The sequence below is a fragment of the Gymnoscopelus braueri genome, assembly GCF_963280865.1.
Source record: "Gymnoscopelus braueri genome assembly, chromosome: 1".
NCBI lineage: Eukaryota > Metazoa > Chordata > Actinopteri > Myctophiformes > Myctophidae > Gymnoscopelus > Gymnoscopelus braueri.
The window spans coordinates 62,934,917-62,957,962 of NC_137603.1; the positions used below are offsets into that span (position 1 = coordinate 62,934,917).

Sequence of the window (23,046 nt, forward strand, 5' to 3'; positions counted from 1 at the left end):
TGGCTGCCGCATTTTGAACAAGTTGTAATCTGTCAGTTGTTTTCTTTGGCAGGCCAGAGTAGAGTGCGTTGCAGTAATCAAACCGAGAGAAAACAAAAGCGTGGATCAGCGTTTTTGCATCGTCTAACGACAGATAGTCTCTAATTCGCGCAATATTTCTAAGATGAAAGAAAGCAATCTTGGTGACATGATTAATGTGTGTATTGAAATTCAATTCAGAATCGATAATAACCCCCAGGTTCTTTACTGTGGTGTTACTTTCTACAGCCAGGTTACCAAGTCTACTTGTTATTGATTCTCTCTGCTCACTGGAGCCAATTATGAGAACTTCTGTTTTATCCTCATTTAGCTTAACTCTTTGACTGCCCTCGACGCGATAACGCGTCAAGTGCTACTTTGTCCAGTTGGCCGTCGACGCGTTCGACGCGTTTTGGGGTTTCAGTGGTTTTACAATAGAGGGGACTTTTCCGCATCTTTTGGTGTCCTTGACTTGTCTGGATCACATAGGGTTAACCAGAAATCACGTGACCAAACCAAAACAAATAAATAGCTCCAAGCAACACAGCTCAGGTCGTTGGGAGTAGGTACGAGTTGAGCAGAGAGTTGAGCAGAGATAGAGACGAGAGACAGAGACAGAGAGAGAGAGCGATAGATAGATAGATAGACAGACAGACAGACAGACAGACAGACAGACAGACAGACAGACAGACAGACAGACAGACAGACAGACAGACAGACAGACAGAGAGAGAGATAGAGAGCGATCGTGATAGTGTTAGTGTTTTAGAGTTTGTAGGGAAGGGAGATTTAGTTATATTTAGTTTTAGTTTAGATTTATTGGCATTTATAGGGAAGGGATTTGACTGACAGAGAGAGGAGTGAGGGAAAGAGCAGATTTAGTTTATTGTTGTTTTAGAGTTGCTAGGGAAGGGAGATTTAGTTTTAGTTTATTGGCATTTATAGGGAAGGTAGTTGACAGAGAGAGAGGAGTAAGGGAAAGAGCAGATTTAGTTTATTGTATTTGTATTGTGTGTAAAAAAAAGAAAAAGAAAAAAAAAACGTTAATTGTATTGTATGTTTGTAGTGAGTTGAGAGAAGGGCGTTGATAGTGAGGAGTGAGGTGAGTGAGTTTATTTAGTTTGTAGTTTATTTCAGTGTTAGTTTTATACAGGCTACAGCCATGCCAAGAAAGTGTAGGCTCAAACGGCCTCTCCCACGGCCTGCTCCGCCGAGTAGCATACCGAGTGCCGCAGGCTCTTTACGGCAGCAAACCCTGGAGGAGTCGATGCAGTATTGGGTCCAAAAAAAGGCCCTGCCGCAGACCGATTCCGAGCTTTCGGGTGAAGATGAACCTCGTGTCGAGGCTGGACCGGAGAGTGTCGGAACCGACACACCTCCACCACGTCGCAGTGCCCGAATCACAACGGATCGGGACTTTCGAGAGCGTCGTGAGGTCGTGGAGTCGCCATTCAATTCTCCATTCAGCTCCACAGTCTCATTCTCAGACGACGTGGATTCCGCGGATGTGTGGGAACCCATGAGAGAGGATCTTCCTGTCCTTGACAGTGGTAAGAAGAACTATTCATTCATACTATTCTTTCATCTGCTTTATATATTGTTCATCGCTCAAACCCAACACGAACGGTGCGCGTAATTTGCAGCCTAGCCTCCAGATAAAATGACTGTGTATGGCCTTATAACAAAATGTATACAAATCATTTGAAAATGGCAGATCTACAAGCTCACAACGCGTTGCTATAAAAATCATTTGAAAATGGCAGATCTACAAGCTCACAATGCATCGCTTGCGACGTTGTGAGCTTGTAGATATGCTATCTTTTATATTACACCTCAAAGTTGGAGCACGTGTGCAATCTGCTTTATTTGTGTTCATCGCCAGCTCAAATTCGTGTTATGGATGTGCATGTCGTACTGTATAAAATGTATACAAATCCTTCGAAAATATAGTACATTGGATGTCTTATGCTAAAGCAAGAACTATAACATAAGACATCCAACATATATATACAGTCAGCATGCCAATATATATATATATATATATGGTGGTAATGATGACATCTAGTGGTTATTATAAATCATAGCAGGGAAAATCATGTCATTGAAATACTATTCAGCACGGGTGAAGGAGGCCAGGTGCAAACAGCCCCCCTCCCTGCATGTGCTTGAACTGTCTTAGATCAAAGCCCTGAACTGAAAACAAAGGTCATGTCATGTAAACAGCAATGTGTACATCTTCATATCATGTCATTGAAATACTATTCAGCACGGGTGAAGGAGGCCAGGTGCAAACAGGCCCCCTCCCTGCATGTGCTTGAACTGTCTTAGATCAAAGCCCTGAACTGAAAACAAAGGTCATGTCATGTAAACCGCAATGTTTACATCTTCATGAGGTTCTGTCAACAAGCATGTTCACTTACCTTTGATGTCATTTCACATCAAAGGGTGGTAAAACTTATTGGTAACCTATGTAGGCTACTGTATCTTTTGATGTGTGGCTTATTGTAAGTAGGTCTGGATAAAGAGGAGCATTGAATTGATTTTGTGTAAATCAGACATTTACCAAACTTCCAAAATCTCACTGTTTTCAGACAACGAGGAGTTGCCTGGTGCCAGTGGGGCTGGGGGCGCTACAGGTGGCTGTGCTGATGTGGGCAGCAGTAGTAGTGACGGTAAGAATCATTTTACCTTACCTTACATCATAAAATCATGGACCAGCCTGAAGACATGCTGGGAGTGTAAATAATTATATATATATTTCCTAAACTATTTTCTATTTTACTACTGTGATTTTAGAGGGGGAGGAGGAGTTGGAGAAGGAGGAGTCTACCTTACCACCTGTTGGCAGATCCAAGAGAGGAGGTAAGAAAAAAGTTCTTGTGCTGAATACTGTGACAGACAATAGTATCTTTTTATATATATTTATTGTGAAAGCAAGCTAAAAGGATGCTCTCTGGAGCAGAAATCTCTGTAGCCTTTTATTTTTCTCCTCCAATTGTATCAGATATGTGAACCATAGTTGTTATCAAACTAATTATCCATCACTTACAGTACCACACAAATGAAAAAATATGTATTTTATAGTAATTATGTATTCTATAATTTACAGGTCGGCAACAGAGCAGAGGTGGAGCTTGTGGCAGGCCGGGTGGTAAAGGAGGTGCAGGACGAGGTGCAGGACGTGGTAAAGGACGTGGGGGACCCAGTCCAGCTGCAGATGAGTGGAAAACTGGGGACTGGTATCCAAGACACATCCCCTTCACTGCAGACCCTGGACCTTGTGGTGCTGCTGCGGCTCTCCAGTCTGAGAACGCAGTGGACTTCCTGCAGCTCTTCATGTCTGACGAGCTCCTCGAACAGATTGTCCTTCAGACAAATTTGTATGCTGACCAGTGCATAGCAGCCGTCACGGAAATGCAGACTCATGCTCGAGCTCGGGATTGGCTCCCTGTTGACGTCCCAGAACTAAAGATCTTCTTAGGGCTCCATTTTCTGACTGGCATCATTCGAAAGCCAGAGCTTTCGATGTACTGGTCGACTGAAGACATCTTCTCTACCCCCTTCTTCAACAAAACAATGAGGCGCAACAGGTTTCAAATTCTCCAGCGTTTCCTTCATTTCACTGACAATGCTACACCTGTACCTGGCAAGGACAGGATGTTCAAAATCCGCCCAGTTTTAGATCTCACATTGTCTACAATTCATTTCGTGAAATGTACCAACCAAACAAAAACATTTGTATAGATGAAGGTACATTGCTGTTTAGGGGTAGGCTTAGTTTCAAGGTGTACAATCCCATGAAACCTGTGAAATATGGCATAAAATCCTACATCCTGTGCGACTCTGAGACAGGATATTGTTTCAACATGAGGCCATACTGCGGTCGTGGAGAAGAACAGATTCCCCTGGTTGACACAGTGGTCGGCCTTCTGGATGGTTTAGCCGGTAATGGCCACAGATTATACATGGACAATTTCTACAACTCGGTAGGCATGTGTGACATACTGCTAAACCTCCAGACCCATGTCTGCGGCACACTGCGGCGGAACCGAGGCGAACCACCACTCATTCGAGAGCTCACTACTGCTGACCTGAAAGCTGGAGAGATCATTACAAGGCACAACAACAAGGTGATGGTCTTGGGGTGGCGGGACAAGAACATTGTGAGAATGATCTCCACTTTCCATGAGAACGAGACCGAGAACGTCACAGTATGGCAGAAAGGCCAGAAGGGTGAGCAGAGTCAGAGAGTGGATAAATTGAAGCCCTCTTGTGTTGTCGCATACAACAAGTCCATGAACGGGGTGGATAGATTGGACCAGAGCATTACGTACTACCCGTTTGTCAGAAAGTCCAACAAATGGACAAACAAATTTGTAACCTATCTGTTTGAAATTTGTATGCACAATGCATTTATCATTTACAGGAACAAGCATCCACAGGGCGAATGCAAATGTCTTCTAGACTTCATGAAATGTGTGATAAAGTCCTGGACCAGCCCACCCCAGCCCGCCCAGAGAGCTGCTGGGGGTGAGCTAGAAGGGAGAAATGCCCCTCCACCTGTAGTGGCGCCTAGGCCAGAAAGGGCACCCTTCCGCGACCCTCAGTCTAGGCTGGAGCCCGACTTGAAAGGCCATGTACTGGCAAAGTTTCCTCCCACCACCGGATGTGCGGGACCACGTAGGCGATGCAGGGTTTGCTCTATACCACCCATCCGGTGCGAGACGAGGTGGTACTGTAAACAATGCAATGTGGCCTTGCACCCGGAGGAGTGTTATAATAAGTACCACTCAGAGCCACAGTACATGCCAACTGATACAAAATCAAAGCGATTCAAAGCGTTGTGAGCTTGTAGATCGGCTAAGTGAATATGTATGTCAGAATCAGAATCAGTTTTATTGTCACATCACAGGTTTACAAGGTAAAAAAGTGGGTGAAATTCTTTTGTGTCCTTTACCACGTCCTGCACCTCTGCCTGCCATGTATATATCTAAAGTTTTCAAATAATTTGTGCACCTCTGCCTGCCATGTATATATCTAAAGTTTTCAAATAATTTGTGGAGTAAAAGTACAATGTTTGTCTCTGAGATGTAGTGGAGTATTGAAAACTGTGGTAAAGTTTTACATTGCTGTACAATAACAATAACCTGTCCTGTACACAAGTTACAATAAAGTACAACCTTGAACATCGAATGGTATTGTTTTTTTATATGTATACTGGTATCCCTTTTCTAACTAAATGGTGTTGTATAGTTGTTTTACCTATACCTTTGTAGACCCTGCTATGATTTATAATGACTATTGTGTAGACTGTATATATAGTTTATAATGTGAAGCCCTATGCATACTTAGAAAATGTATGTGAAGTGGTAAGATCATATAATACAGAGAGACAGTGTAGTGTCTCGGTAAACTATAGGATCATAGAATACAGAGAGACAGTGTAGTGTCTCAGTAAACTATAGGATCATAGAATGTAGAGAGACTGTGTAGTGTCTCAGTAAACTATAAGATCATATAATACAGAGACAGTGTAGTGTCTCAGTAAACTATAGGATCATAGAATACATAGACAGTGTAGTGTCTCAGTAAAGTATAATATCATATAATACAGAGAGACAGTGTAGTGTCTCAGTAAAGTATAAGATCATATAATACAGAGACAGTGTAGTGTCTCAGTAAACTATAGGATCATAGAATACATAGAGACAGTGTAGTGTCTCAGTAAACTATAGGCTCATAGAATACAGAGACGGTGTAGTGTCTCAGTAAACTATAAGATCATATAATACAGAGACAGTGTAGTGTCTCAGTAAACTATAGGATCATAGAATACATAGAGACAGTGTAGTGTCTCAGTAAACTATAAGATCATATAATACAGAGACAGTGTAGTGTCTCAGTAAACTATAGGATCATAGAATACAGAGACAGTGTAGTGTCTCAGTAAACTATAAGATCATATAATACAGAGACAGTGTAGTGTCTCAGTAAACTATAGGATCATAGAATACATAGAGACAGTGTAGTGTCTCAGTAAAGTATAATATCATATACACAGTTGCTAGCATGTACGGTTCCTTGTGGCCTACATTCAATGTGGCCTTGCACCCGGAGGAGTGTTATAATATAAAGTACCACTCAGAGCCACAGTACATGCCAACTGATACAAAATCAAAGCGACGCGTTGTGAGCTTGTAGATCGGCTAAGTGAATATGTATGTCAGAATCAGAATCAGTTTTATTGTCACATCACAGGTTTACAAGGTAAAAAAGTGGGTGAAATTCTTTTGTGTCCTTTACCAATAACAATAACCTGTCCTGTACACAAGTTACAATAAAGTACAACCTTGAACATCGAATGGTATTGTTTTTTTATATGTATACTGGTATCCCTTTTCTAACTAAATGGTGTTGTATAGTTGTTTTACCTATACCTTTGTAGACCCTGCTATGATTTATAATGACTATTGTGTAGACTGTATATATAGTTTATAATGTGAAGCCCTATGCATACTTAGAAAATGTATGTGAAGTGGTAAGATCATATAATACAGAGAGACAGTGTAGTGTCTCAGTAAACTATAGGATCATAGAATACAGAGAGACAGTGTAGTGTCTCAGTAAACTATAGGATCATAGAATGTAGAGAGACTGTGTAGTGTCTCAGTAAACTATAAGATCATATAATACAGAGACAGTGTAGTGTCTCAGTAAACTATAGGATCATAGAATACATAGACAGTGTAGTGTCTCAGTAAAGTATAATATCATATAATACAGAGAGACAGTGTAGTGTCTCAGTAAAGTATAAGATCATATAATACAGAGACAGTGTAGTGTCTCAGTAAACTATAGGATCATAGAATACATAGAGACAGTGTAGTGTCTCAGTAAACTATAGGCTCATAGAATACAGAGACGGTGTAGTGTCTCAGTAAACTATAAGATCATATAATACAGAGACAGTGTAGTGTCTCAGTAAACTATAGGATCATAGAATACATAGAGACAGTGTAGTGTCTCAGTAAACTATAAGATCATATAATACAGAGACAGTGTAGTGTCTCAGTAAACGATAGGATCATAGAATACAGAGACAGTGTAGTGTCTCAGTAAACTATAAGATCATATAATACAGAGACAGTGTAGTGTCTCAGTAAACTATAGGATCATAGAATACATAGAGACAGTGTAGTGTCTCAGTAAAGTATAATATCATATACACAGTTGCTAGCATGTACGGTTCCTTGTGGCCTACATTCAATGTGGCCTTGCACCCGGAGGAGTGTTATAATATAAAGTACCACTCAGAGCCACAGTACATGCCAACTGATACAAAATCAAAGCGACGCGTTGTGAGCTTGTAGATCGGCTAAGTGAATATGTATGTCAGAATCAGAATCAGTTTTATTGTCACATCACAGGTTTACAAGGTAAAAAAGTGGGTGAAATTCTTTTGTGTCCTTTACCAATAACAATAACCTGTCCTGTACACAAGTTACAATAAAGTACAACCTTGAACATCGAATGGTATTGTTTTTTTATATGTATACTGGTATCCCTTTTCTAACTAAATGGTGTTGTATAGTTGTTTTACCTATACCTTTGTAGACCCTGCTATGATTTATAATGACTATTGTGTAGACTGTATATATAGTTTATAATGTGAAGCCCTATGCATACTTAGAAAATGTATGTGAAGTGGTAAGATCATATAATACAGAGAGACAGTGTAGTGTCTCAGTAAACTATAGGATCATAGAATACAGAGAGACAGTGTAGTGTCTCAGTAAACTATAGGATCATAGAATGTAGAGAGACTGTGTAGTGTCTCAGTAAACTATAAGATCATATAATACAGAGACAGTGTAGTGTCTCAGTAAACTATAGGATCATAGAATACATAGAGACAGTGTAGTGTCTCAGTAAAGTATAATATCATATAATACAGAGAGACAGTGTAGTGTCTCAGTAAAGTATAAGATCATATAATACAGAGACAGTGTAGTGTCTCAGTAAACTATAGGATCATAGAATACATAGAGACAGTGTAGTGTCTCAGTAAACTATAGGCTCATAGAATACAGAGACGGTGTAGTGTCTCAGTAAACTATAAGATCATATAATACAGAGACAGTGTAGTGTCTCAGTAAACTATAGGATCATAGAATACATAGAGACAGTGTAGTGTCTCAGTAAACTATAAGATCATATAATACAGAGACAGTGTAGTGTCTCAGTAAACTATAGGATCATAGAATACAGAGACAGTGTAGTGTCTCAGTATGTAAACTATAAGATCATATAATACAGAGACAGTGTAGTGTCTCAGTAAACTATAGGATCATAGAATACATAGAGACAGTGTAGTGTCTCAGTAAAGTATAATATCATATACACAGTTGCTAGCATGTACGGTTCCTTGTGGCCTACATTCAATGTGGCCTTGCACCCGGAGGAGTGTTATAATATAAAGTACCACTCAGAGCCACAGTACATGCCAACTGATACAAAATCAAAGCGACGCGTTGTGAGCTTGTAGATCGGCTAAGTGAATATGTATGTCAGAATCAGAATTAGACAATTAGACACTTCACATACATTTTCTAATTAGGCTTTTTGCTGCACTTTGGAGGTCGATACATACTAATCATAAGCACAGAGGATTGACTCTAATATGGTGGCCTGGTATTCAAATGATTTAAAACTGCCGAGGTTTGGCAGAGGTTTGAATTTTAATTTGTCAGAAAAGATATTCGCCAGACCACCTCCTCTTTTTCCCTCACGTCCTGAGTGAATGAAACTGTACTTTGGTGGGCATGCTGCAGCTAGGGGCACCGCTCCATCAGATCCAAGCCAAGTTTCTGTTAGAAAGATAATATCTAGTTTCTCTTTACAGATGATATCATTTACAGAGAAAGACTTGTCATTAAGTGACCTGCTGTTAAATAGGGCCAAGTTTAGCTTCAGGCATTCAACTATCTGGCTGTTGCCTCTACAGGGAATGCGTGTTAAATTTGCTATATTTGCAGAGTGTTTAAAGTCACTCCTTGTCCCGGAGGCTCTATTTGAGATAACAGTGGAAATATTGTAAACCTTGTTTTCTACAAGGCTAACTGAAATAGCCTTGGGCCCAGACATGATTTTGGCTATGCATAATGGACCCTGCCTATCTCAGCAGTCAAATGTATTCTCTAGACGTAGGGAAGCCGACGTTCTTGTTCTTGCGCTGTTCTTGACGTTCTTCGTTCCTGATCTTGTGCCTCTGTATCGCTTGTGCCAACAGCGTCAACCGTCGAGGGGGGATGGGTGGGGGGCAGGGCACGGTTGATGGTTGTGGGGCCTGGCGTTTGATTTGGGGGGTGAGTCTAGTCCCCTCTTTAATCAAGTCGTTCATGCTACTGGTGAACTCCAGAAGAGGTATTGGGGACAGGGAAAAAGATGATGATGAGGAGGAGGAAGGTGATGGAGTTGGATGATCTTCCTCATTGAGAGACTCCTCTGTGTCTCCTCCCTCTTCTAGCGTGACCGTGGCTGCAGAGTCGACAATCTCCTCCAGGCTGTCATCAGCAGTCGACTCCTCCGTGTCTCCCTCCACCCCCAGCGTGGCCGTGGCTGCAGAGCCGACGCCGGAGGCCGTGGCAATCTCCTTCTGTGGAGTTAGGCTGTTATCAGCAGTTGCGCTGTCCTTTGTTTTTGTTTCCGAGTCTTCACTATCAGAGAGTTCATTTGTTATGGATGTTCCACCATCCTTGGTAGGGGGGGGTGTGGCGCCCCCCTCCCCCTCAGCAGCGGTGGGGGGTGGTGTGGTAGCGTCTACACAGAGCCATTCATGTTTTTCAGCAGCGGTAGCAGATAACAGAGCATTATCTGTTATGGAATCTTGTGCTCTGGCCTTGGCAGAGCTTGGTGAAGACATAGGAACATTGTAGAAAAGGTTTGACATAAACAATTTTGCTCCCAGCTTGTTCAATTTAAGCCCATCCGAGGAAAATAGGTGTCTTCTATCCCAAAAGAAATTGAAATTGTCAATAAAATGTACAGATTTGTTGGTGCACGTAGTTGAAAGCCATTTGCTCAGTGCAGACAGTCTACTGAAACGTTCATCGCCGCCTCTTGTAGGTGGTACTGGGCCGCTGATGCACACCTTCACATCAAGTGAGCTGATTTTGCTGAATAAGGCAGTGAAATTCTGTTTTAGGATTTCTATGTGAGTTATTGGGGGCTAGAAGAGCTACTGTAAATAATAATAAAGAAATCGCCGGGTTATTGTGTAAAAGATACATATTTAGCCACCTGCCCGAATGCACCCGCCCACTGTAAAAAAGATCGTGAAAATTGCTAAAAACAATTGTTTTTTTGAACACTCATCTTTTATTTATTTTAATTACAAGCTAAAACATAAACCTTGGTTGTAAAAAAACTAAGTTATCCTTTAAGTTGGGCTAGCAGACATTTTGGATTTGACCTCTCATGGTCTTTAGCGGTCAAATCTGACTTCCCTCCGCATCTTAAAATTAACATTATGTCATATACTAACTATGCTAAAAGTTTCATGCTTCTTTGCAAAAAAATGGGAGCTTAACCGCTGTACTATAATTAAAGTTCTTATTCCTTCATTCTAGACAAGTGTGTGGACTCCAGCCTGCAGGTGAAGATGAGTCCAGCCAGGACTGTTTCTATTAATCAGGAACCTGAAGACCACCTTAAACAAGAACCTGAAGACTACCTTAAACAAGAACCTGAAGACCACCTGGATCTCAGTAAGTTTCCAGCTCTCTCTCTCTTTATGTATTTTATTCTGTTCTGTTGTGTTGTAGAGCTATCACCAAGAATGAAAGTGTGCCGGTAATAAGGGTGTAAAGATGAGCCGGCATTCAACAATAAAAGACTACATCGATGTGTGGACCCCTGGGTAGATCTAAATGTACCATGAATTGGATGATGGTCCGGTTATAAAGTTGTTAACTCTTTGACTGCTCTGTTTGACTGAGTGATAGTGTAATAATGTCACCCCACTGCCAGAGAAAAAGAGCGACTTTTACTGTACCTTTGAAAAATCATGGCTGGTTTTTGCCATAAAGCAAGAGGAACGTAACCTGACACCGTCAAATGGAAGAAGCTTGCGACACACATTTGTTTCACAGCCTACTTCCCATCTGAGACTCCGGTCGCAGAATCGATGACAGACGGTTTTTCTTTTTTTCAAGCTACTAGGCAGGTGATTGGATGATCCCGCCCCTAGCAGCCGCTGATTGGTTCGAACACGCAGTGTTCGGGCAGCTTTACTCCCTGCGCAATCCCAGACCTCCTTCCTGAAATCTTCCTGAGATTTCTGGAGGGAGGGGGGTTTACCAGGCTAAGAGGAACGGAGATATGGCCGTTTCCCCGCAGGAAATAAACAGGAAGCAAACAAGCTTCTATTTTGTAAAATGTCGTAATTTCTGCTTCTCTCATTCACTCAATGTGAAGGGACCATCCATAGGCTAGGTAATAGTGCCATCTGCTGGAATTTCAAAAAAATGAAAGTCGTTGGCAGGGTGAGCCCTGGCAGAATTCAACGACGTTAACGCGTCCATGCCAGTAAAATAGTTAATCTGTTAATGTTTCAGTCAGATCTTCTTCAGGAATTTCCTGATGAAGATCTGACTGTTGGAAACGTTGAGAGCACAATAAAAACAATATTTATTAACCAGTGTGCAGAATTTATTTTCGTGTGCCCAGGTGCCCGTGACTGGGCACATGGGCACTGAAGTGGATGTGTGTGCACTAGCTTTTTATAAAACAGAGGAAACACTTCATGAAGGAGATGTAACGTTCAAACCTTTAATGATCTCTTAATTAATGATGTATCTTTTTCCTAGACTTCCTGCTCCTCCCTGTGCGCAAAGAGGAGGTTTCCCCTGAACAGCAGGAGAGGAGCTCCAGTCTGGTCCAGGTGGAACCACAGATTAAAGAGGAACAGGAGGAGCTGCTTCAAAGACCAGAGGAGGCTGGTCGGTCAACACAGACATTACTAGCAGTGACAAGTAAAGATGATGATGATGAAAACAGAGAGACAGAGCCTGTAGCCAGCACCTCAACTCAACAAATGAAAACACAAGCTGAGGTAGAGGACTGTGGAACATCACAACCAACTGGTGCTGACCAGCTCCAGGTAGAGGACTGTGGAACATCACAACCAACTGGTGCTGACCAGCTCCAGGTAGAGGACTGTGGAACATCACAACCAACTGGTGCTGACCAGCTCCTTTCTTCACACTGTTCTGAATCTGACACTGAAGACAGTGATGACTGGGAGGAGACCAGGGAAGGTCAGTCATCTTTAAACACTCTGAAATCACACAAGACACAACGCCACAAGCTTTCCCAGGACCTAAAATCATCAAAACAAACTCACTCCATGAGGAGTAACAGAGGGAAGAAAAGTTTTAAAAGAAAAGAGTGTGGCAGAATCTTTAATAAAAAGGTAAACCTGAAGAGACACACAAAGATTGATACAGGTGAAAAGCCCTTTACTTGTACAGTTTGTGAACACAGTTTCAGTCAGAGTAGTGCTCTAAAAAGACACATGATGACTCATACAGGGGAAAAGCCCTTTGCCTGTACAGTTTGTGAACAAAGTTTCAGTCAGAGTAATAATCTGAAAACACACATGAGGACCCATACAGGTGAAAAGCCCTTTGCTTGTACAGTTTGTGAACAAAGTTACTGTCATACTATTGGTCTAACAAGACACATGATGACTCATACAGGGGGAAAGCCCTTTGTTTGTACAGTTTGTGATAAAGGCTGTTTTTCAAAGGGTGATCTAAAAACACACATGAGGACTCATACAGGGGAAAAGCCCCTTGCTTGTACAATTTGTGGTATAGGCTGTAGGTACAAAAGTGATCTAAAAAAACACATGATGACTCATACAGGGGAAAAGCCCTGTTCTTGCAATATTTGTGGTAAAGGCTGTAGGTCCAAAAGTGATCTAAAAAAACACTTGATGACTCATACAGGGGAAAAGCCCTTTGCTTGTACAGTTTGTGAACAATGTTTCAGTCAGAGTAGTAATCTAATAGCACACATTAGGACTCATACAGGGGAAAAGCCCTTTGTTTGTACAGTTTGTGATAAAGGCTGGAATACAATGGGTGATCTAAAAACACACATGAGGACTCATACAGGGGAAAAGCCCTTTGCTTGTACAGTTTGTGAACAGCGTTTCAGTCAGAGTTATCATCTACAACTACACTTGAGGATTCATTCAGGTGAAAAGCCCTTTTCTTGTACAGTTTGTGGAAAAGGTTTTCGTCAGAGTTATCATCTAACACTACACTCGAGGACTCATACAGGTGAAAAGCCCTTTGCATGTACAGTTTGTGATCAAAGTTTCAGTCAGACAAATAGTTTAAAAATACATATGAGGACTCATACGGGGAAAAGCCTTTAGTTGAAATTAGTTTCAAATGCTTTGATCAAAATACAAAAATAATATATATTCATAAATATATATAATAATAGTGTACTAAAGTGCTTACAAGCTGCTGGGTTTGTGCAGCAGTTCCCTGTGTTGACATGTGAGTTGTTTGGATTGTTAAATGATCATAGTATATATTTGCTAGGTGTCACAGGGACAGGTGAGTGGTGACATCAGGATTACTTTACAGAGCTTTATGGAGGTGTTTTTGTAAAGTCAAAGATCCCCTTTTATACCTGGGGAAAATGTTTATGATGCATTTGTTAGTTTGATTTAATAAAGGTTTCACTGCTATAGGAGGTGTTTTATGTGTGCTTTATCATTACAGAAATGTTCTCAAATGTGTTGTTGTACTTATACCCCGTAACTATTGTGAACAATACAGGAACAATCAATGCTTCATTTTACACTCTGCATACCTTTTACTTACAATTTACAATTTAGGCATTCAGCAGAAACTCTTAATCCAGGGTGTTTTTCAGTAAGCTAGCAAATAAGAGGTTACATCAAAAATAAGAGGTTACATCAAATGCATATAAATAGTAATCTAGGAACATAGGTAAACTAAGAACCTATCATCAGTCCAAACAGTTTAATATCAAACAAATAATTTTATGTACCTTGAAACCATACAAGCCACAATAAACCTGGCATCTGTCCATATAACATGTTATCTAAATTAAATTGTAACCTTTGCATACGGCTGCAAGGTCATCAAGGCTAGGACAAGTGCTATGGCCCAAAGTGGAGCCTGAAGAGTTGAGTGTTCAGATTACGGTGTTAAATTGGGAGTGAGTCTGGAGGTCTAACTGCAATGGGTAGTTCGTACCACAGTTTGGGAGCCAGAAGGGAGAAGAGTCTGGGACGTGTGGAGCTTTGTCCCGGATGTTTTAGGGAAGGTTCTGAACTTCCTTGTGTTAGCTGATATGAGTAAGCGAGAAGGGTTGTAGGGTTGGATCATTGATTGATTGATTGATGTACTTTATTTAGTAATATATGGGAACTACAGTACATGGAAGTACAAATTCACAATATAAGGTCTACTAAACTCAGGCTCATAAAGCACTAAGCTTGTTTCTGGCTTTGAAGGTATTGGGGTGGCAGTTTCTAAACGTTGGAAATAATTTGCAAGACTAAATAATTTGCAAGACTGGAAAAAGGAACTGAAAAGGTTTTGTTTTTAGTTTGTTTTAAATGCTTACATAGTTTTGATAGGCCGAAAGTTTGTTTTTCAACAACTAACATATTCTTAGAGTTTCAAGTTTATCACAATGACCGTTTCAGAATATTAATATTTGCACTTTTTCCCAGGGCATTGTCTTGTTTTCCATGTTCGAAACGTTGTAAATGGTGATTGTTTTTGAAACATAACTTTCTCTCCAATAACATGTCCTGCTAGCGATTATTATGTCTGTAGGAGGCGAGTTGTAAAATCTATGAATAATTAATGAGCTGCGTCATGTTCCCGGGCGTGGCTGGACCGCCATGTTTTGACGGCAATCACCAGAGGACAAACTTAATTTGTCTGTGATAATAAAGCTGTGAATTTATTTATTAACTGTATTGTAGCCATAAGCTACAAAAAGTTTTAGCAAATAAAGCAATTTAATCATTCATCAATGTATTAATAAAGACACTTATTTGTTTATTTATTTATTCAGTTATTTATCCATGCAAGACCTTTGTTGTAGCCATTCAAAGAGTATAAGCCAGCATGTAGTTATTCTGTTATTTATTAACTGTACAACTGTATTGTAGAATGCTGTTTTTTGTAGCCATACAAAGGGTATTATACAATAAAGCCATTTATTGTTTCATTAATGCAAGCATGCATGCAAAGTTGAACTGAATGACATTACAGCCTTCAATGAATTTAAGATGTGTGCATAGTATTTGTGATTATCGCCATGACGGCATCCAATGAATTAAGATAATCTGTAGTCTTTGTGTGAACTCGCATTCACACTTGTTTGTGTACATCTTGCACCTTCGCAGGAAGAGGATGTCATCCGTTACCTTCTGTGACCTTTCACACCATTCATCCAAATTGGAGAGAAAGGAACATTGTGGTGGTCGCAATTCATCTAATTAAGCTACTTATCATCTTAATCAGGCTACTGAGGCTACAAAATGTATGTACGTACGTTGTGTGATAATTGTAAAGGAGAAGTCAAGGCAGAGAAATTGAACGTTAAATCTGAGAATTGTTCTTAATGAGTGCAATCGTCACACAATTCAACACATTGGCCCTCATTTATCAACGCAGCGTATAAACCGGCTTATATTTTTCCATATATTCGGCCGTACACCAACGTCAAAGTCACATTTATCAACGAATCCTACACAGCCAATCCTGGCATACATCAGGTCGGAGCTTTGATAAATCTCACGTCTGAAAACGAGCATCATTTAAATAACATGCCCTTAAATATTCTCAAAACGCCCCGATTTTACGACATGAAGAAGAACCAGAATACGACCAAAGACATCAAAAGCCAATAGAGCGTCGCAGTTCCCGCCCACTTCCTGTTTTTTTTGGTGCCGGAAGAAAAAACTCAATGCATTTTTCCATTGACATTTCCAAAAATATTTATATCTATTAATTTAAGCCTCGAATCAAGCCATCATGACATGACATGAATCATGACCATAAACGTTTGATTCTGTGATTTTTTTTTTTGTTGAAAACGGCAAAACAAAGGGTATTTATTAAATATAGTATATCATATAATTAAATATAAAATTAAAAAAAATCACAGAAAAAAACGTTTTATGGTCATGATTCATGTCATCTCGTGATGGCTTGATTCGAGGCTTAAATTAATAGATATAAATATTTTTGGCAATGTCAATGGAAAAATGCATTGAGTTTTTTCTTCCGGCACCAAAAAAAACAGGAAGTGGGCGGGAACTGCGACGCTCTATAAGAAAGAGTTTCCCCCGATCACCTCGCCTCGCTGCCTGTCAAGTCACACACACACACACACACACACGCACACGCACACGCCTCTCTCTCTCTCTCTCTCTCTCTCTCTCTCTCTCTCTCTCACTCACACACACACGCCCAACTGTGTCTTTCATGTAATCCGTAGCAGTAGCCTACAATCTCTGTCACGTAGGCTTGTAGCCTACATGAATGGCATATTATGATACCAATCACATCGCCATTAATGGAATACGTTTGTATTTTAATTTATTTAACCCATACCAAGCAGTGCACAAGCAGTCATGTAGGATATTCCCCGTGAGACTCGGACGGGCGGCAGTGATTCGGCGGCAGTGATTCCGCCACGTTAATAAGAGATTGGAGCGTCGGGTTTATATCGTTAACCCAGCCAGGTTGTAGTCTTCAAAACTCTCTATGACATAACTCCATAACATAGGACAAGCTACTGTAAGTTTGTACACCTCACTGTCCATGAAAAGATCGTCGGGAGTCCCGAAAATGCGCTCGCAGAAGCCTGTATATTTTGAAAATAGATCTACAAGCTCACAACGCGTCGCGATGCGACCCGTTTTTGAGCTTAGATCCGCTATTTTAACATAGCCAATGCAACTGAATGACTGTTAAAGCAGTTTGTTTAAATTACTTTATAAAATGTTATATTTTCACAGGGATTATTTATTAGTGTAGATATACATTTAGGAGTGGATTATGTGTCCAGATGCCTGTCAGACAGTCAGACAATGCTGCTCCGCAGGTCTAGATTGGAATAAAACGGGCGCAGCCAACGTCAACAACTGGTCTCGACCAGACGTGAGATTTCAGTTTACGGTAGTATCACGTCAGGATATATTGATAAATGCCGAAAGGTGCGGTGATCTCGCCATACGCCCATTATTTGGGCTGCACCGTGTTGATAAATGAGGGCCAATGTCCCAACTCATTAAATGGGATGAATGCCTTGTTATGTTCTTGCTACATATAAACTAGATTAAAACGAACCCCTGTTAAATAGATATTTTGAGTAGCCATGTTCATCATTGAACAGCTATCGTCTTTTATGATGCAATTTTGAGTGAGTGCGATGGGTGCAATGGCCCACTTGGAAGGATGGACTAATGTAGGCTAGGCTACTTCCAAAAAATCCGGGAGCTTGTTTTCCGCAGTCCTTTGATTGCGAATGTGTGCGTTATGCACAGCTTTAACCCAGGGATTCAAGCAAAAACAGTCTGTGTTCTTGCTGTTCTACATACAGCCAACCAGACGAAGAAATCACAGGCTTTAAATCACATAGAGAGGTATCAGATAGAGGCATTAACCTTTGCTTTTATCAAATATCCAAGACCATTAGGGTTTTATGGAAGAATATGCTTCTGAACATGTATACTATTGCTAGTTTGACCCATTCTAATACACTTATATAAATGACCACCACCAATATGTCAAATCACCACCTTCACATATTGTCTGACTGTCTGGGGGGGGGGGGGGGGGGGGGGATTATTTTGGGGATTCCCAGATGATTAGCTTAACTCACACTTAACTCGCCTTTTTTTTGGGAGGGTGTTTCCACTAGATGGAGCTAACATATATGAGTGACCATTTCATCCCCAGATACACACAGAACCAGGAGATCACGTGATCTCAAGATTTACTGCTCCATTTACCTCCTGGTTAACGTATTTGATAAATTGCCTGTATCTCGCCTCCTGTGTTTTACTATGTATTTTTGTATACATACAGCAGGGTATCCGCACATTTATAAAGTGACAATTTAAAGGACCTACACCATGAATTTTAACTTGTCCTTATTTTTGTGCTTTTGGTCTCCCCTACCTCTCTTCTTTCCCAAAAAATAACACATTTGAGCACCCAGGCTTTCACGGCATATCTTGGGTTTAATGTAAATTAGGGCTGTCACGATTACAAATTTAAGTTGACGATTAATTGTCACTCGAATAATTGTGATTAACAATTGAATTGTGTGTTTGAAATTGAACATTGGAACATTATGAAGCCTTTTAGGCATCATAATCAAAAATTGCACAGGACAGATATAACAAATAACTGAAACATACAAATAAATTATTGACATATTTAATAATTTTACGTGTAAAAAAATAAGAGCTGATCTACAAGTTTACAACGCAAAGTGACGCATTGTAAGCTTGTAGATCTGCTATTTCTGCATTTTTTTAAAATATGTGATAATTTTTCAACATGGAAACGATTATGACGATTATTTCAAATAACTGTGAATAATTGCGATTAGACGATTATGTAATAATTGTGGCAGGCCTACTCACAACGGGCCAATCGATCTGCTCTCGTCCGTGACGTCATATGCGTTACCTACTTTGTATAATCCCTCCCCCACCCCAGTTCCAAATGTGCATATTCTCCCCTGGAATTTCTTTGTTGACAATGTCCGCCATTGCTGTTTTCCGCTCGCTTTTTTGACGGCCTTGTTCCTGTTGTAATCAAGCTAAATCTTAAGGTAATGAACCATTACAGCTGTGCAGATAAATCACCCTTTATGCCTATTTTAACTTATTGTGCATTGCATTATGCTACAAAATAATTCCATGATGTTTTGGTCTTACATCCTTAATATAAACCAGATTATAAAAATATATGGGAAGGTTAAGTAATAATTTAGATCAGGGTTTCGCAAAGTGGGTGCTGTGGCATCCTAGGGTGCCGTGACGCAAGTCCAGGGGTGCCACGGAATACTTTGATAATATTAGAAATTCACCAATATCACTTTAGTTTAACCGCTTAGACCCTCTATACTTAAAATGGATCCGAGTTGCACTGTACCTGGTGCGTTCCTTTCATGAAAACCAAATCCCTTCGCAAAAAATTGCCGATCTACACAGCTATTTTGTTTGACAAATGTTCCCCCCACAATAGGGATTCTGGGGTTCACGTGGTTAAATGTCAAATCTAAGTTATTTACAGGGGTGACCTGAGCCCAAAAGGTTTGAGAAACACTGATTTAGATTAAGTAAGCTGCAATTACGCATTTTCAGATGCTGTACAAATGTCAGCACAATGTGCAAGGGAGACCAGACAGGCCAAACACATCAGGAATCAAAAGGACCACAAAAAACACCTGCTGTCCAGCTACTGTACAATGACCATGACCCTGAAGCGAGCCCTTGGAGGAGAGGGTAAAGTGACACCGTTCATTCAAAGTAAGTGTTAGCATTGGAATGAAACTTCCACAAATGTAAGGCTAACATTTTTTTGTGCTGTTGGTCTCAGGAGTAAGGACTCAGATTTGCCGCTGTATCCGACTAATATGTCTCAGTCTCAATAATATCCACAACCACAACTTACAAGTGGCTGATGCTCTGAGGCACAGATGTGGGAAGCAAGGCTGTTAAGACCTTAACCAGGCTCTTTGAAATGGGCCACTATCCAATGTCTGCCCTGTCAGTGCTCCAAAGTGACCTAGATGCAGAGTAAGGTGAGGACTTTGTATATGCTTCTGCTGACCAAGCCATCTGCACAGACCTTAAATACTGCTACAGGTATGTACATTATATGTACAGTACACATTCTTATAAGTGCTATTTTGTACAGCCTCCACCACAAGATATTTAAGGAGGAGTATGGTGTGAGGTCAAGGCCACAGATGCTAGCAGCTTTGGACAGACAAGTTGAGGAGTGCAACCTAAAGTTTAAAGACCTGTGTCAAGTTGAAGACATCCTCTACAGGCGCCCCCCCCCTCGTTGCCATCTGTACCGAAGCGTGTCCATCAAACCAAGCACAGTGGTGAACTTTGTTTCATGGACTCTTGAGGCAATATGGACCGTGAGCACTGCAGGGTATTCCTTCTCCTTACATACAGCTTTGCAGGTGGTCTGTCACTAGGAGTTGTCTTCACCCAAAGTGAAGATGATGAGGCAACCATATTTGAGGGTCTACAACTGCTGAAGGAGTTGCTTCAAGAAAAGTATTTTAATGGAAGACTTTTCCACAGAAGGGCTGACATGGACAGAAAGGCCCCAGTGTTTTCCTCACAGACGACAGCAAGGCAGAGAGAGGAGCACTGCACCATGCGTTCCAGATGCAACGATTCAGCTTTGCTCGTTTCATCTGCTCCAAGCGGAAATAAGCTCTTCATTTCTGGAGGTGGCTGTGGTGCAAGGAGCATGGCATAGACTTGAGAGATAGGCAGGCTGTCTTTACTATTGTAAAGGATTTACTGTATGCCGATGAAATGGCAGTGGTGGAGCGGCTCTATCAACAAGCCCTAGCCAATCAAGTTGTTGTGAGGTTAGTACAGTGTACTGTATAGGACAGGAGTTGTGACGCTCATACAGATTTTGTAACAGAAATTAGGGGTGTAAATATGTGACACCCACAAGTGTATGTGCACAATTGTGATATGCTATTTATTTCATTGTGGGTATCTGTTTTGTAAGAGGCCAAATCCATTGTGTTTTATGTTCAGATGATAGTAATAGTAGTTACTTAGTCACGCCACCAGGGGGAGTATCGCCCTAGGTGGCGTGACTAAGTACCCCATGGTTTGTGTGTTATGTGTTATTATGGACTACAGAGGCTTCCGTTCTTCAGACAGACTACAGCCTGCTTTGAAGAACAACCTAACGTCTCTTGTCTATATCTTCCCTGGATAAAACAGGTTAGTAACATGTGCAAAAGCATCACAACTTATTTTAAAGGACTCATAAGCTCATTGTGTTTTGGTTAAGTTTAAGACATGGGAAATGTGCATTGAATGAATGACTGATTCTAAAATGGTGGCCTTGTTTATTTTCTGTGTAAAAACGGCAGCTCCCTGACATAAGTGCCTTAACTCCACAGTTTAGCATAGTGTTTGGTGTAATATTGCAAATGTTTATTGAAGGTTTTGTGATATTTTTGGGTACACGTATTTTGATTAATTGTTTATTATGTGTTCTTTATAAAACACGTTCTGTATGCAGTAAGACTGTAAAAAGTAAAACAAAGCAAGGTTTAAAAACAGTATTACAATACTTGCCAGTACTAAAAGTACTGTAAACTACAGAGACTGGTTAAAGCAGTATTAAGAAGAATGTGACTTCCAGAGCACATTGTATTGTGTAAGCAGTATTATTGGTGAATTGTGACAACATAAAATAGACCAATGTGTAGCAATGGTATTCTAGTAACTGCTTATGGTGAATTGTGAAATGTGGATTGATGAATATATGTGATTATTGAGAATATGAGATATATGATTGAAATGAAGAGAAAAAGAGAAAATAAATGAAACTAAGATTCTGTGAATAAATGAGACAGACTACAGGCTGCTTTGAAGAACAACCTAACGTCTCTTGTCTATATATCTTCCCTGTACAAAACAGGACATATCTTCTGCTAACGGGTAACTCATTCCTGAGGCCTGTAACAAATACATTGGGCAATTAGAGTATTGAAGGACCAGATCCTCCAGTGCACAATGGCGTTCAATCTCCCTCAGCTTTTCGATCTGCTGATGTCCAAATTTGACGTATTACTAGAATATTCGTATACTATAAGGCCCGCTTGACAAATGTTGCTCTTGGGCGGTGGGATGCTGTCCAAAAGTCCCAGTTCCTTCCGCGGGAGAGTAACATTAAGTCATCCGACATTTGTCATAACTGTTGGGTTTTTACATGTCCTGTTTTTTGAGCGGTGCAGCCGCTCCTATAAGAGGGTTTAGGACCCATCCGTGGTGAAAGTTTTTCTTTCCGTCTTGAAAATGTGTCTTTCGCTGTGACGCCATGCTGTGGAAAACACGCCCATAGGCTAAGCTTTGTAAGACGTGCTGTGATTGGCTAGCGAGACACATGATGAAATTAACTTCAAACTTCGCAGACGCGCTGTGATTGGCTAGCGAGACGCATGATGAAATTAATAACTCATAAATAGCACCGCTCACTTCACACTGGGTGTGATTTTTTTATATACTGTATAGATTGGAGAGCAAAGGTAGGGGAGAACGGGATAAGATGAACCACTTTATACTTATAACAACTAAACATCTACTAAAACTTCAAGATGTCTTCTATCAATTGAAATAATGAGTGTGCATCTATGACAAATGGTTGTAAAAATATGGGTTCTCAAAAAAAAGTGGTCATGTGGTTCAACTTGCCCCAGGTAAGGGGTAAGTTGATCCTATAGTCCATGGGCCCAGGTCAGAATTTTCACTAATCAGAGACACTCAAGGTGGCAAATTCTAGTTTGGTATTTTGAAAAGGTCTATATCCCTAGATAATATTTCAACATGATAGCCCTTCCCAAGTAGTAGCTTAGTCCTAGTTATCAGCCTTCAAAGACACCAACCATAGATCCAAATAATGAAAAAAATCGCCTAACCTTTTTTGAATAGAACATGTCATACAGAGGGAAAAAAACATTATTTCATCTCTTTCATTCATTTATTTAACCACATGAACCCTAACATGCCTATTCTGGGGCAAACATTCAGCAAATGGCATGTCTACAAGCTCACAACACTTCACGTTGTGATACGATGTGAACAGCATTTTCACTAACCGGGGTCACTCAAGTGCAATTTGCAAATTCTAGTTTTGTATTTTGAATAGGTCTATATCCCTAAATGATATTTGAT

The 23,046-nt window shown here is 40.5% G+C and overlaps 1 protein-coding gene across 1 annotated transcript in view; it reads left to right on the top strand.

Moving 5' to 3' along the window:
* The window catches only part of LOC308089501 (uncharacterized protein), a gene marked incomplete at both ends in the record, with an annotated part of 277,868 nt that overhangs the window by 21,621 nt on the left and 233,201 nt on the right, over positions 1 to 23,046 (top strand). The window contains one exon of the mRNA XM_080434267.1: positions 10,646 to 10,783. Within this exon, the coding sequence (XP_080290393.1) occupies positions 10,646 to 10,783 (138 nt within the window). The remainder of the gene's footprint in view (positions 1 to 10,645; positions 10,784 to 23,046) is intronic.